At 51.2% G+C, this 16258-nt stretch overlaps 1 protein-coding gene across 7 annotated transcripts in view; it reads right to left on the bottom strand.

The window, feature by feature from the left end:
• Positions 1-16258, bottom strand: part of ASTN2 (astrotactin 2) — a 344763-nt gene that overhangs the window by 141013 nt on the left and 187492 nt on the right. For all 7 annotated transcript variants that reach the window (XM_062640264.1, XM_062640262.1, XM_062640269.1 and 4 more), the window contains 2 exons: positions 12520-12670; positions 1029-1195 (listed from right to left, as the gene is read on the bottom strand). In XM_062640264.1, the coding sequence (XP_062496248.1) occupies positions 1029-1195; positions 12520-12670 (318 nt within the window). The remainder of the gene's footprint in view (positions 1-1028; positions 1196-12519; positions 12671-16258) is intronic.

The following is a 16258-nucleotide window of genomic DNA, read 5'->3' as shown; positions in this document are numbered from 1 at the left end:
GGGTGTGAATGGAGACCATGATTTTCTAGACCATCCCCGCAAAGGTTTCTGGTGCCCATATGGATTTCCAACCCCTTTGGCAGGCACGGTGCAATGTGCTCGTTCTCAGTGACTCAACTGCTCTGTGCTGCTAAACCAGCATAGAAAAGAAGGTGGTGTGGAGGAAACCAGCAAAAAGGGATACAAAGAGAGAAAGTGACATGGGCAGAGCTCCATGGGCTGCTCTTCCCCAGCTGCAAGCAGCAGCCAGGGCTGCAGGAGATGCTGAATCTGCAGCATCGGGATTTCAGTGGATGCTCCTTGGAGTTAATGGTAGGAATTTGCTTCCTTGTGGGTATTTCCTTCCCAAAGGGCTCCTTTTCCCCTTCTTTACCCTAATCCTTCCCACCGGGATGTGAAGCAGGTTCCTGCATGTGCCCAAGGGCATGAACCAGCCAAGGGATGCCATGTGCAGAGCTCCAGGGCTGGGCAATGGATGGCTGGCTGGATGGCTGCAGCTGTGCAGCATAAAGCCAGATAATCACTGAGCTCCTTTTAGAACATACTGCAGCCAGGGAGATTTTCCTGAGAGAAAATGCTAAATTGTGTAGGATTATAGGATCTTGGCCAAAATCAGGGATGAAACTCTATTTTAAGAGAGGCACAGGGGAGGGGGGGGGGGGGGGAAGTAGTGTTTTTTAAACAAATCCTCCACCTTCCCCCTCCAACACCCAATGTACAGTTTTTGGGTCCCTTCACAGTGAGTCACAGATCAAACTGTGCCGTCACACAGAGGGGGAGAGGAGGAAGGTGCAGCTGCTCACAGTGCTCTGTGCGCTCCCATATGCTTTTGCCCGCAGGCAAACCAGGTGCTTCTATTCCCTACTGGAAATCAGCTCCATAAACAGCCTAAAGTACCTTGGGCACCCAAGAAAACCCTCTCTGGGCTCACTGGTTTGGGGATGGTGGTGCAGGAGGGTTGGCAGGGATGGAAATGGGCACAGGTTATCTATGTACAAGTGGGAGATGGAGCACTGGAAGGGACTCACCCACAGAACATGAAGATAGTGCTGGACGAGGGGTCGTGGGGCAGAGGGAGGGTCTGCTGCAGACAGAGCTGCTCGCAGCCACCGTTGAAGCCATCCGAGCAGTCGATCCCTTTGGAGTAGTCGTAGCAACCGGTGCCATCCTTCATGGGTCGGAGGTCCTCAGGGCACTGCAGAGAGAGATGGGATGCATTGTCCTCACAGAGCCTGGAACCATAGCCTGGTGGGTGCCCTCCTTGGGCAGAGCTCACCCAAGAATGATAGGAAAAAGGGTGATGGGCTCAAACTGAAACAGGGGAAGTTCAGGTTAGGTATAACACAGAAGTTCTTCCCTGTGAGGGTGCTGAGGCGCTGGCACAGGGTGCCCAGGGACATGGTAAATGCTCCATCCCTGGCAGTGTTCAAGGCCAGGTTGGATGGGGCTTGGGTGCCATGGTCTAGTGTGAGGTGTCTGTGCCCATGGCAGGGGGGTTGGAGCTGGATGATCTTAAGGTCCTTTTCCAGCCCAAACCATTCTATGATTCTATGAATGATGAATGGGGCACCCCCAAGGGCCGTGCATCACCTTGCACAGCCTTTGGGGCAGAGGCAAGGACCACAGGGCAAGGACGAGGTCTGCTGTGAAAGCCTCACTCCCCATCCTTCCTCTGGAGGAGGGTCAAGTCCTCAAGGCAGCAGAATGACACAGCAAGGAAGCCTCAAGTCCATGTGGGGTGAGGGTGACAACCTCCCTAACACAGAACCATAGAATGGTTTGGGTTGGATGAGACCTTAAGATCATCCAGTCCCAACCCTTGCCACAAGCATCTTGCTGCCTCCCATGGGAGGAGCCGGTGGTGGAGGCAGGATCACAGCCCAGCTCATCAGTTTTCCACAGCCAAGGGAACCATGCTGATTCACAGAAGCTGGCGAGCTGCTGCTGGGTTTTAATTCCTGTTTCCCAGCTGGTTTTCCTTGTCCCAGAAGATAAAAGCCATCAGGCGGCAAATGCCACCAATAAATTGTCACCCGGATTAGAGCACTATTGCACTGTGCTATTTATCCCTTTTCACCAACCACACACACACAAGCACCAACAAAAGGGCCAGTCCTTGAAAAAAATACATGTATCTTGTCCAGGAGCAGCTGGCAATTAAAAATGCATTATGGAATTCCTTGAAGATGGGTTAGACTGGAGCTTGTACAGGTAGTGATGAAGGCAGGTTATAAATGGCCTCTTGTCAAGCAGAAGAAAGGTTATAAAGCCGCTATACTTTGTGGTTAAAAAAGAAAATCAATTTTCCACCTGAGCAAAACGCTGTACATATTAATATATAAGTTCAGGATGCTCTGGACCCTGCTTCCAACACCAGCAATGTCCGGATGGGACTCACTCTTAGCTACTCGAGGACCAAACTGCCTCCATGGGACAGCAAAGATGCTTTAGGGAGCCCTGGCCCACCTCAGCCAAGCACTGAGAAGTTTCTCTTCACCTCCTAGAAACCCGGTGCCATTTCCCTGTGGCAGCAGCATCAACGCTGCTTCTGCCCTGTCTTCTGTGATGTCTCAAGCATTTCCATACCCAGTGCTCCTCCGACACCTTGCTGGCTTCATGCCCTCTGCTCTGAAGCTCAGGTGGACCTTGCAAAGCTCAGCACCTTCCCTGGATAAGGTGGGAAGGGGAGAGGCAAGGGAAGGCTGAGAGGCATGAGGCTTTTCTAGCCAAAGGATGCTGGCAGCACAGGGCCTTGGAACAGGATGCTGCCTGTGTCTGCAGAGCAGGCAGGGCACAGGCAGAGCCCCAGAGGGACAGCTTGGGGAACAGTAAGCCTGCCTAGGCACGAAGCAGCAGCAGACATGGGAGCAGGAAGCTTTGGAGCTGCACGCACAGAATAAATACGAAGGAGGAGAGGACACTTGGAACAATCTGTGCTTTTCACCGCCGAGCTGCCTGGGAAACAGGATCAGCACAAGTGTGTGTGTGAATCCACAGCTCCAACACTCCTCCCCTGTGGTCTCCTCCACGTCTGCTGGCCCTGCTGTAAGAATGAGGGCTGTGCAAATTGGCAGCAGCACATCTCCCTGGGGGACACGGAGGGCTGACTGCAAACAGCATCTTCCGCTCCACGGCACCGCATCCGCCTCTCTGCTGCTCCCCCCATGCCCACGGGGATGGGGAGGTCTGGGGTTCTGCCCAGGTTCCTCTCTGGAGCTCCCGAGGGACCCTCCAGGGCATTGAAGGCAACTGGATGGGACCTCGAGTCAGCAGGAGCTGCAGGGTCACAGCCAGAGGAACAGCCACTGCTCTTCTGAGCTGTCATTTGGAACTCTTGCCCTGGCACTGATCCATGTGCTGAGCTCAGCATCTTCCCCACCCCACAGAGGAAGATGATGGCTTTTTCCCCAGGACTGGGTTAGCAGGTCACCCCTCCCCGTCCTTAGCCCCGCTCTGCTCGAGGCCACCCTTGGGATATTCCTCCCATTTGGGCTTTTAATCATCAATAAAACGTGTTTCCTTTCTGTTTGTAATTATGCATCTTAATGCACATTAATTATGGCAAGCAAACAGCTCAGCACAACATTTGCAGAAGAAAGCATCCCCGACACATCCACCCCAGCTCGGCACGGAGCCGGCTCTCCAGCTGCTCCGTTGCAGCAAGAAGCTCTCCAGGGACAGAAAGCTTTGGGAACACAAAGCAGGGACATAAGTAGGTGTCCCTGCTTGCTAGGGCTGTATGGGACAAAGATGCTGGGCAAAGCAAGGGAACCAGTGAGCTCCATGATTAGTGCCGGGCAGGAAAACCAACAGGCAGATGGCAGGAAAGGCAACAGCCTCAGCACGAAGCGGTTTTCAGGGATGAATATAGATGGAGCAACTGTTGGGCACAAGAATACTCTGTCACAGACTTCTCTGCCCTTGGAGATGAGGATTTGCAATCAGGATGTCACACAGCAGGGGGAGAACTAAAGCCCATTTGGGTACAACTATGCTCTTGCCCACAGTAGTCAGAAATGAGCCAGGAAAAAGGCAGCCTGTGCTAATCCCAACCCCCTGGGCTATGCTGAAGGGTCAGTCTGAGCTCCCAGGTGGGCTTAACAAAACCAATGCTCACTGGGCTTGTATAAAGGACCAGATCTGTTATTGCTGACATTGATTTGTCTGGCTCAGACAGCAGAGAACCAATAATTACAGTGAGCTTTAATCAATCCCCCATCAATTCAGCTGCAGTTCCATTTGTGATCTGCCTTGGCAGTGACACAGGATGGGGGGCTGTGTAGGGAAAATGATTAGGAAATCAATAAGCAACTCAATCAATAACTCCATCTGGGCGATCATGGGTGACACATCCCTCCCTGACGGGTGGAAAGCTGGTGAGATGTGGTACCCAAAACCTCTGCCTTTCCCTCATCCGGATACAGGATGAATCCATTTATCCAGGGAGGCAAGAGGATCCTACGAGCCATTAGACAGCAAGTCAAAAGAAAAAGCTGTTTGTGGTTTCTCATGTTAGACCTGCACTGCTTGGGAACTGGCTTCAAACTCCCAGGGCATCCTTCATCCGTGGATCTGACAAGCAAAACTACCTCGGAGCTTGGGAAGAGAGTCTGGTATTAATCCGTGTTAGAGAGGAAGAGAGAGGTAAGGGGAGACTCCAGCTCATGCTCTGCTCTGCAAAGCCAGGGAGAAGCTGGTTAGCACACAAATGTAATGCCACAACCTTGCAGATCCGCTCCGTCTACACAGGAGTGAATTGGTTTCTCTTTGACAACGTCCAGCCCTGAAAATTGCTCTTGGGACTGGACAAGAAAACTCAGTTTCTTCTCTTCTTCTGCATTAGCACCGATAATAGAGATCCTGCAGGCTCAATGTGAGCCACAGCCACAAGAACCAAACCCTGCTGCTGCTGAAGGAGGAACCGCGGGCAGCTGGGTGGGGGTTGGCTGATAGAATGGTCCTCACCCCACCACACCACCCATCTGTTTGTGATGGCAGTCAGCAAACGGACTGCAGGTATGCACGGGGAATGGATGTGCTGAATCACAAAGTGCTGTTTCTAGCTGGGTTTTGGAGAAATGGGCTTTTTTCACCCTTTAAATGACATCTCCAAGGTGACACGGAGCGGCAGAGCAGGCAGGACAGGCTGCATCCTTGGGATGCCACCAGAGCCTGCACCACTGATGAACAGCACCATGGTTTGGAACCAAATGGGATGTCTGTGTCCGGTGCTGCCACCCCAGCACAGTGCATGGCACCGTGTCAGCATGTGGCCTCCTGCCACCGGGACACAGTACAGCTCCTCTGCCCACCACCACCATCCTCAGCACGATCAGAGCAAACACAACGGGAGAAGAATCATTGAACCCCAGCCTGCTTTGTGTTGGAAGGGATTTTAAAGCTCATCCAGCTCCAACCCCTGCCATGGGCAGGGACTCCTTCCACTATAGTAAGGTGCTCAAGGGGAAAGAAAAGAAGAATCCACTGAAACCTGTACCAGATTGTGTCTGAGGAAAATAAGTATCTGAACAGCAGTATCTGAAGCAGTATCTGAACGAGTCCCTGCTTGTGTTAGGAAAGGAAAGGGCATTTGCTCACTTTCTCATTTAGAGAGCTCATTAGCAGTGAGATGGGTGAGGGGATACTGAAAATAAAGTGTCATTACTGCCACAGATCCCCCAGATGAGAGCACACCAGCTCTTTATCTGAGCTGCCTGCCAGGGTTTCCCACCTCAGCTCCTCTCTTCTGTTAAGTTTAAAATCAAGCCTATCTAATAAACTGTTTCTATAGAGACTAAACTGCCCTTGTCATTATTCTGCTCTGTCTTCTCAACATTGGCTGCCTTTTTGTCAGGAACTTCTGGACTGGGGTATCAGAGGTGATGCTCAGGCGAGCCCGCTCCTACTGTACTCTGGGTACCACACACCAATGTCTGGGTGCATCCAGAGGTGAGACCCAGGACTCAGTGCTGCAGAGTGCAATGTCCAAAGGTCCTAATGAACCCATTTTATCTAGAGGCATCACCACTCCTCACCCAGGAACCTCTTCAGCATAAGACAAGAACATGAATCTGAAGCACTGCTGAGGTACAAGCAAGTGCCAGCAGTTTGAGCTCCAGACTATGCACTGGCATGTATTTATTTGCTTGTTGGAGTTCAGAACTGATACAAATGCAGTAAACTCTTCTATGTCCACATATATATACACACACACACTTACATATATATATATATATATATTCAGACAACTTCAGCCTTTGCTTTCCTGTCTTAGGAGGTTCCAGTGATCAATGCTCTTCAGCAGCAGCAGGACCAGAGTCTGCCTGCACACAGCCTGGTCTCTATGGGGGGGATTTATCCCTCCTTGCCTAATATTAAAGCTGATGTTAGTGACTTAGCATTAGGTCACTAAAGTGACCATCACCTCCAGGCCATCTCTCTCCAGGACCACCCCTGACTGAGGGCAGTGATGTCCTCACCACCACCCTCCCCAACACCTCACTGTGGGGAGCATCCTTCCCAGAGGAAAACATTACAACTGCTTTCAGAAATAAGTCATTATCTGCCCACTCTTCCTCCCTCCCCCCTGCTTCCTTTTCCCTTTCAAGACCATCAATCATTATTTTAGCCTCAGAAAAATCAAATCCATCTGTTTCCCAGGCTCCCGAGCACACACTGTGATAGCTCACCCTCCTCAGCTTGGTGTCCCTCCCCATGACATGGGCTGGGGCTCCATGGAGGAGACCAAAGCTTGGGCAATGAGGCATCATCTCCTCACCTCTGGCCACTACGCAGCTCTCACATGGACCTTCCTGCACAAGCTGCCATGTGTATGTCAGCATCTCAATTCAAAGTGGGATGGACTTGTTTCAGCAGTTGATGGGATGCTTGAACAGATACATGTACACAGATAGAAGTGCTCAGAGCTCCTGGAGCAAGGAAATCAACCTAGTGGATACCCCACAGCTGCTCCCCTTCCTGAAGACACCAACAACACATTTGGAGGTGTTCCAGCATCTCCTGCCCATCAGGGCATCTCCTTTCCCAGGCACAGCAGAGGCTGGCACCTCCCACAACCTGTGGGAGACCAGAAACTCAACTCCTGCTCCACCTGACATGCAGGGTACAGCCCAGCCACAGCACACCAAATCCTACAACCCAACCCAAACCCAAAGCCCCAACCTAGCTGCAATCACAACACGCGAAGCATCCCAGTCTGGTGGGGATCAGAGGGGAAAAAGGCTTGAGCCAGCTAAGCCCTTTGAGGAACACTGCTAGAAAAGCCAACACTGGAGCAAATAGGGCTTTTATAACCCAAGCTACTTCCTCCCAGGCACAAATGGATACTTCCAGCTCACCTCAGTGCTTCCTGAGCTATTCCACTTGCTTTTAAACCTAGCCATCACCTTCTGACATGATGCAAACCCCTTCTGCAGCACTGCGAGCAAAGGCAGGTGGGTGGTGGGCTCCCTGCCATGGCCGGCATCAACCACAGCAGCTTTTACTTCTCTGTCATCCTCAAATCCCATTTTTATCTCACATAAATGAGATCAACCCAAACCCACAGGCTCCTGAGGAGGGGACTTGCTGCTTCCAACCATAACATGAACAGGGAGCCTGCTTCAGGGAGCCAGCTAAACTTTAATGGGATTAGAGGGGACCTGTTCCCATCTCCCTCCCTTGAGCATCTCTAACTTAATGAGTTGGGTGCCTCTTAAGGATGAGTTTTTATTCTTCAATGAACAATTGTCTGTCAGAAAAAATGCAGATTTGATGAAGCTTCAGTGTTTTGTGGGAGGCCATCAATTACAGCTCAAAATTCATTGGGAAATTAGGAGAGGGTTGCATTTTGACAAGGTTGAAATGGTTTGCTTTCCACCGCCTGATTTGGTTTTCATTTCAGGCTCCACACTGGGATAATGCAACATGTGACGTGAAGTCCCATGATAACGCTGGAATTGAACATTTCTCCCTCCTTAAGAGAAGAGATGCTTTGAACCAAAAGATTTTGGACATTTCACCCAGTTTCCCTCCAGGAATATCAGTTCTCAGCACCATCCACTCCATGTTGAGGTACAATCCACCCCTCATGGTCCCTGAGCCACCTCTGGGTGACTTGTGCTGGAAGGAGGAGATGGGAGCAACTGTCCTCCTCCTTCACTTCTAATCCCATTTCTCCCTGAACAGTTATTCTCTTAAATGAAGCCATTTCCCTGCCCGACTCAGCAGCAGCCAAGGAAAAGCCCATCATTTTGATGTGGAAAAGAGCTAAAGAAAAGGATTAGCTCCAGCCAGGCTGTGTTAAGGTTAGGTGCCTGTGTGGACCATGCCAAGTTTCTCCTTCTGTATCTATAAAGGCTGGGATCAGCTCCACATCGGTGTCGCCGTGGGCCACAACTTCATTAAGAGACACTGGTAGTAGATGCTCTCCCTTCTGCCCGCTGCTGAGCCCAAGAAACCCTCCTGCCTAATGGGCTGAGCCTGCGACCATGGAAAAGAACAGCTCACACGGTCCTTGTAGGCAAAACATATTTTTTTCTCATTCAGCTTAGAAACAAATCTGCGCTAGAGGAGCCCCAGCCTGAGAGCAGGATGATCAGCAGCAGGATTTCATGTCTGTGCGGAGCAGCAGCACCCAGCTTGGTGGGCTCTCCTACCCCTTCCTGACACCTCTCCCAAGGTGGGATGGAGCCAACATCTTTGGGCTTCTATGGCACACATCATTCTCTTCCAACCTAAAAGATTAAGTCACCAACATCTGCAGGCATCACCCCTCTTACTCCCTTGAGGCTGCAATCCTGCCGTGCTGGGGCTCTCAAACAGGCAGGGCCATGGGGTGGCAGATGCAAGTAACCTTCTTCTCCCCAGGTGGATGAGAGGATTGGCATCAGTGAGTGAAACCATGCTGAGAGACAGGTGGGGAAACCTGAATTAAAGCCATTTTACAGGTGTTCCCTTCAGTCCCTCAGGGCCAATTCACAGGTTTTCATCTCGAATTATAAACCACCAACACATGAGGGTTAAGCACTGTTCTTCCTTCAGCATCCTCCCTCCGAGCTGAGCAGCTACTACTGTGCCAGTAGAAGGGAGCAGCAATACAGATATGTCTCAATATATATTCTCCTTTACTAGCAATAATCAGACTTATTCCTTCAGCACACTTAATCCTGGTTTACTGTGATCCCTGCAAGGTAGTATGAAACACATTGCACTCAATGTGCAGAGAGGTTTAGAGAAGCTCATTGGGATTTTGTTTTCTTGGGATATTCCACAAACCCAACAGGAATTCTAGGAAAAGCAGCACAGAATCAGCTTTTCTAGAGCTTGGGGATTGCGTTGCTATGTTTCAGGTGGGGCTTAAAGACAAGGCTCCAGTTAGCAATGCCAAGGTCTTTGCAAGGTTGCAGCTCATCCTTAGTTACCCAAATGAAAAAGGCCTCCGATAAGAAAAGAACTGCAGAAAGCCTTTAGGCACTAATGCCATCTACTGGGTACACGTCAAAACAACACAAAAGCCACGAGATTAAGGGAGGGGAAAGGGCCCATCCCCATGGGAAGTATGGGCTGGAAGTTGGGGACCGCACTGCAGAGCCTTTGGGGTCTTGTAGGTGATCCCTCTCATGTAACTATGCAAAGCAACATCCTCTTTCCTCCTTCCTAAGCCCAATGAGAGCGTCCTCAGAGATGCTCCACCGCGAGCTGCATCAAACCACCCTCCGCCTTTTAACCGAGCCTTTTTAAAGCCAAACAATCAGGTAATGGCAGAGCCCACGCTGCTAAAGAGCCCAGAGATAAATGCATCCCCGAGTCCTCGCAGAATTACTGGAAGCCGTATTAAAGGCCCGGCGAAGCTGGTAACAGATGATGATTATATATAAAAGGAATAAGAAATCCTTGAGATTTGTGCTGCTCCCTGGTTGAGCTGCTGGGCTCCAGCTCTGCTGTGTATTAATTGCTTACAAGGCTGCCTCTGTATTTTATGCTCAGTACCTGTCTGGAACATTTGTTGGATTTAGCCTTGATTGATGAACCACTGATTATGTACTTCTGTGGTCCTCAGCAAATTAATACACTGTTGACTGCTAAAGATTAACAACACGTCCTGATTTGCAAAACAGTGCCCAGAGTAAAGCTGGAGCAAGCCTAGTGCTAAAATTAGTAGGCAAATGCTCCCTGAACTCCATAAAAAGGGGAGAGCTTAATTAAATTACATCCCGATATTGCCCACAGCACTTACCAAATTGGCAAAGGGAGTTCGCAGCAGTTCAGCTCTCAAACTAACTGACAACCCCACAATGACCCCAGCCCTGCTCGCATTGGAAGCGCTGCTCGCACCCAGCAGGCTCCAGAAGCAGGGTTGGGATGAGGAAGGGATGCGTTACACAGTGCAGAAGGTACCAAAAGGTCACACACTGGGGATGCAGCAAGCTCCAAAACTCAGCTCCCATCACCTATGACTTAACACCATGAGCATGACACAGGGCTGGGGCAGCACTGTCTGGCCACCAATTAGGCTTTTCCCCAGACAATAGCCATAGACCATGGTCAGAAACATGGGACAGTGTCCTTTAGACCTCTGTTTCTTGGGACCTACAAGCAGGCTGAGTGTAAAACAGGGTTGGGAATGCTGGGAGGGATGGAGCACTGTGCCTCTGGTGTCAGCGCCATGGGAAGCAGGGAGAGATGTGGATCAGTGGTGGGGTGCAGCAGCATCTCCAAACTCTCCCCAGGGAGCTCAGCTCTGTTGTCCTCAGCCTGCAGCTGAGACTGAGGAGCTGGGGGGGCTTCACCCCATGACTGAAGGGTTGTGGAGAGGGGCAGAGCAGCCTCATGCTCCTGCAGTGGCAGAAAAGGGGGTGAAAAGCAGAGGAGGGAAGGATGAGCATCACTGCAGTTATCTCCTGTTCCTATTGGATGCATAGCCGTGGGAGCAGGAGGACAGGGGATGCCCTGGTCCCCATGTGTCCCCTCTTACTCATAGCTTCTGGGGGAGGTGATGTGCTCAGGAGAATGGCTCCTGCTGCATCTCCATCCTCCCCTGCTGCCCGCTCTGTACAGTTTATCCTCTGCGTAAAGCCTCTGTCAGGCATTACAGAACAGGGGTTATTCTCTCTGAGCGACACAGTTGTCAATTTCCACCTCTCCATGCACCACGTGGAGCCCTGGGCCTGTAATGTATTGACAATTTCAATCTTAATATATCCTGACTTCTAAAAAGAGGCATCTCTTCCCCCAGTGGCACAGGGAGGTTGAGTCCCGATTGCTTCTGACAGTGTCTAGGAGGCCTGTTGGCGTCGAGAGCAAAATAACACCCAAAAATAGGGGGACACCCCCCCCAATAGAGTAAAAAGGTGGTTGGAAAAGGGAATAAAAGGCAACGGGAAAAGGAGAGGAGCACAAGGGGAAGATGGCACCAGGCGCTGCTGGTGACACATGAGGCTGTCGCGCTAAATGGCCTTAACAAGCAACCAGAGAAGGGGATAATGAAAACGCCACCCCCGGGACAGCACCGCTTCAGCCTGACCTTTCCCTGTGCTGCATGTAAACATCTTCAATAAATAAAGAGGCACTTAACTCCTGCCTCTGCCCACGTGGGAGGGATGGGGCAGCGGGGCCTCAGCCCGCACGGAGAAGGCAAGGGGCAGAGGTCTGGGAGGCTTCGGAGCAGCAGGGATGGGTTTTTGGAGGGCAGTGGAGTGAGGAGCAAGCTCTGGATCCCTCGCTGGGGTCACCACCCGCTGCTGGGCAGGCAGGAGCTCCTACAATAGGCAGACAACAAGGGATGCTCCGGGTTTCCCACTGCTTCTCAAGGCTCGGCCCCCGAGCGTCAGTGTCATAGCAGACCCCCACCACCTCCACACACAGGGAATCATAGAATCAACGAGGTTGGAAAAGACCTTTAAGATCAAGTCCAAACTTTACCCCAGGAAGTGGTGATTTTGCTGTCAAGGTGAGATGGGGTAGAGCAGGGAGAGGTGCTGAGCTCTGCTGCTCCCACCTGGAAGCACAGTGAAACCCCTCCGTACCTCAATAGCTTGGAGCATTTCAGAGCCTCTGCCCAAAACTAATGGCCTAGGGTCTAATAGGTCTTTTGGAAGGGCCTCAGGAGATTGTCTGGCAAGACACAAGCATGTTCAGAAACAAATCAAAGCTGTGAGGGTGTCAGAGGGGCCCAGAGCAGGAGAGGATGGGGAGATGCTTCATCTTCCTCCAACACTGGGAAGCACACGGCAGGATTAAAAGCAAGGCTGCTTCTGGTCTGTGCTCTCTTGACAAGCAGGAAAACAACCATCAGCCTCAAGCCTTCCTCTTTTGCTCATCTGAGCCCCTGGGCTGCTTCTCCAAGGTCCTTCAGACATATGTGATCTGCTATGAAGGCCCCAGAAGAGGGGGAGAGCCCACCGCCAACACACACATCCCCTTGGCAGCATCCCTGGGGAGGGACAGGCAATGTCCCCCTCTTCTTTGCCCCCCCCCCCAAACAGACTCCAGAATTGGGATGAGCACCCATGTACCTACCACACAGCCCGTGGAGTCCACCTTGCGATCTGAAACGCACTTGAAGTTGCGGGTGCAGCCACCGTTGTTGCGGGAGCAGTCCCGGACCGGCCCGAAGGAGGAGAGCAAGTCATTGATGGTTTCAAAGTAAGTGGACAGCATCGCTTCTTCCCTTGGAGAGAAAAGGCACCGTTAGGGCTGGCAGGGAGCTGGGAACACATGGCATTGGTAGGAGAAGCCATAAAGAGAGCTGCTCTGGTATTCCAATTAGCAAAACCGAGTCAAAGGAAGCTTCCCAAGAGGATTAAGGCTTTGTGATTATACTGTATGGAAGAAGTTTGCTGCATAAGTGACATTCTTGATAAAAATCAACCAGTTATGGGGTTTCAAAGATACTATCTACCATTTCCATGCAAGCTAGCAATGAAGAGGTACTTTATTCACAGCCTGGACTTGTGTGTGTGGTTCCAACCCCATATAGACAGCAGCTAATCCACAATAGTGAAACTCCTCCTGGACATTTCACAGCTGGGACAAGCCTCCCTGAGCACCCGCTCCTCATCCATCACCTGGGGACACTCTCAGAGCTGGAATTCCACATGAAACCTGGCTTTGCACCAAGATGTGGATGTGGGGGCTCATTCACGTGCTTGGCTCTGGGTGACCTGGAGCAGGGGATGCAGGGATAGGGACAGCTCTCTGCAGCTCTGCTCAAGCCCTTGATGGCTCTGCAGAGCCCCTGCCGTGGCCACGCTGTGAGAGCCCTCTTAAGCAAGAGAGAAGCATAAGAAGCATGAGAGCCCTGTGCACAGCAGATTCTGTCTGTGACGAAGCATCCAGGCACTTTGCTTTCTGCTGGGCTCCTGCAAAGGGAACACAGATGCTTGTCAAGAGCTTTAAGCATCTCCAAGGTATTTGTCATCTTCAAAGCACGTTTTATATATTAACCTCTACTTGCAATCCATCTTGGCCAATAGATCCCATCATCCTCTCACCAACAGGACAAAGAGATTAAGCCAAGGTTAAAGCACAAGTCACTGATGGCAAAGGACTTGACCTCCACAAGCTACTTATTAGATCCTCATACACGCAGGACTGCAGATAAACACTGACCCTTCTGACCTTAAAATAAGCCCTGAAGCAATGCCAGGAGTCACAGGGCCTCCCTGCTCTCCCATCAGCACCCAAGCAGCCACACAGTGACTCAATGCCCAGTTCTGGTCTCCCTGTTTCGGGGTGGTTTTCATTTGATAACCCCATGCTTGGCAACGAAACAGTGGTGGAGGAATATTCAGCAGTCCCTGAGGACCACAGCACTGCTGTGGGGTACTAGCACTGCATTCTCCATCAGCAGAGGGACCCTGCACGCACACTCAGAGTCACACTCATGCACACTGCCTTGCCAACACCAAATGCTCCTAAAGAATCATGAGTCAGGCATTAAAAATTATATATACAATGAGAGTGGCATAAAAATGGTGAGATTTTAAAATAAATCAAGCACTGGGTGGGTTGGGTTTTTTCCTTCCCTACATTTGCCTTCTGCTTTCTGAGCCTATAGGGTATAATCAAGTTTTTCCCTGCAAACCCAGGCACCACCAAACCCAAAGATGTAAACCCCTGTGCAGTATGGAAGTCACGACTTGGCAGCTTCCAGATTTCCAGGCAATCACAGCATTCCAGAAGCTGGGACTTTCAACAAGGAAAACACCATAAACCCAAGGAGAATTGGCACATCCCTGCTCTAGGGAGGTGGATGGAGGGCAGTTTCTCTGCTACCATGGATCAAGGTGGATGAGGTGCCCCAGCACAGCGGTAGCTCCATGCCCTCCGTGATGCCTCTGGCTGCATCATTACCCCACATAGCAAATTAATGTCTGCACTGTCTGCTTCCACCCCAGTTAATGCTTCCCAATTTCCCTCTTAGTGATCAAGCTTCCGATATTCCCCCTTTTCTTGGCCCAGCTCCTAGATTTTCCAGCATATTTGGAACTCAATCTCCCTCTTGTCCTTTCTTGGTGATGTTTCAAATATCTTTAGAGGCCCTTTTCTATTAGCACTCTGTTCCCACCAGAATCTGCAGCTCCTCTGACGTGAGGGAGTGAGAATAGCGAGAATACATTAGATCAGGGCACGTATTTCTGCTGGAGAGAAGATGGGGAGAGAAAGGGCATATTAGTTACTACCCAGAGTATTTACTAACCAAAAAACACTGTTTATTAATGTAGGGAGAATTATTTAAAACACATGACAACTCCTCCACCGCCCACCCAGAAAGCTCAGCCCCATCTGGTCCTCTCAAGGGGTTGCTCATCGTAGGTGGACTGAAAGGAGAACTGTGCCCCCATCCTCCATCCTGGCTTTTCCATTTGGGTACCAAACAATCAGACCCTCCTGCAGCTCCCGCATCCCTGAAAGAAGATGAGAAGCTACAGCTGCCTTACGTGGTGGAAAGGAGACTCTGGGGCTGGATAAGGGCGGCTTGGGGGGGGCAGAGGATGGGAAGAGAAATCTTGCTCTTCAAAATCACGCCTGGCATAATGGTGACCCCTGACAAAGCACAGGGCATGGGCTGCCGAGCTGGGACGAGCCATTAAGCGTATTAAAGTATTAACCTCCCTGGAAGGTGGGTCAGTGAAGCCAGAGGGAAGCGTTCAAGTGTCACCTGCGAGAGGAGAGGGGTGATGCTGCTGCCTGCGGATGGAGAGAGGCTGCTTGGCCGGATCACTTCGGTGTCATCTGCTGTTAGATCAGAGGAGCATCACTTTGACACGGCGCGCTGACAAGGGGGATGGCAGCAGATGAGAGGGCTGCTGCGATGCTTGGAGCGAGCTGGGAGGAAGCTTTGCTTTCACAGAATCCTAGAATGGTTTGGGTTGGAAAGGACCTTAAGATCATCCAGCTCCAAACCCCCTGCAATGGGCAGGGATGCCTCACGCTAGACCATGGCATCCAAGGCTCTGTCTAAACTGACCTTGAACACTGCCAGGGATGGGGCATTTACCACTTCTCTGGGCACCCTGTGACAGCACCTCAGCACCCTCACAGGGAAGAACATCTTCCTTATGTCTAACCTGCCTAACCCAGAGGGTCTTAGATGGAGGCACTGCCAAGCCTCTGGCACTGCCAGCCTCAGAGGCTCCTTTTAATTAGGGGGGATGAAGAGCAATAAGTAACTATCCACTTCCTATGATGACTCCCACTTCCTACCCCTGCCCACCCCTCCCTGCTTCTGTACAGGACCACAGCCCTCATCCCCATATCTCAGAGCTGGAGAGAAGGCAGTGCCGACAAGGCAGGAGCAACAGCAGCATCCGACCACCACCACCCGGCCACGCCACGTTAGGCCAGCACTGATGGATGAATCACTCTCCCTGCAGTAACAAGCTGGCTGCAAGAGAACAGCTCTTTTCTCTTGTTCTCCATCTATCCGTATTGAATTTCACTGAGTAACCCCCGGATCCCATCTGACAAGACAGGATGGAGAAGTCAGGCTCCGCAGGTCGCGCCACGCTTGGAGCACACTGGATAGCCAGGGGAAGCTGCTGGTGTCCCTGCGTGGACACAGGCACTGAAACCACAGGGACCAGGCAGGGCTCAGCACTGGTGTGATGGGGCAATTCCCCACCACCCTGAAGCAGATGCCAGGTCCTATCAAAAAGGGCATTTTGGAGCGAGCAACAGAATTTCTGGTGCCAGATTCTCTCCAGAAATAGAGAACTAACATGCAAGCACATGCACACGCTATTTAACTCTCCAG

The sequence above is a fragment of the Pezoporus occidentalis genome, unplaced genomic scaffold (assembly GCF_034315485.1).
Source record: "Pezoporus occidentalis ecotype Australia unplaced genomic scaffold, CSIRO_AGI_Poc_V1 ctg64, whole genome shotgun sequence".
NCBI lineage: Eukaryota > Metazoa > Chordata > Aves > Psittaciformes > Psittacidae > Pezoporus > Pezoporus occidentalis.
The sequence above is the reverse complement of the archived record's forward strand: the minus strand, read 5'-3'. Positions and strand labels throughout refer to the sequence as shown.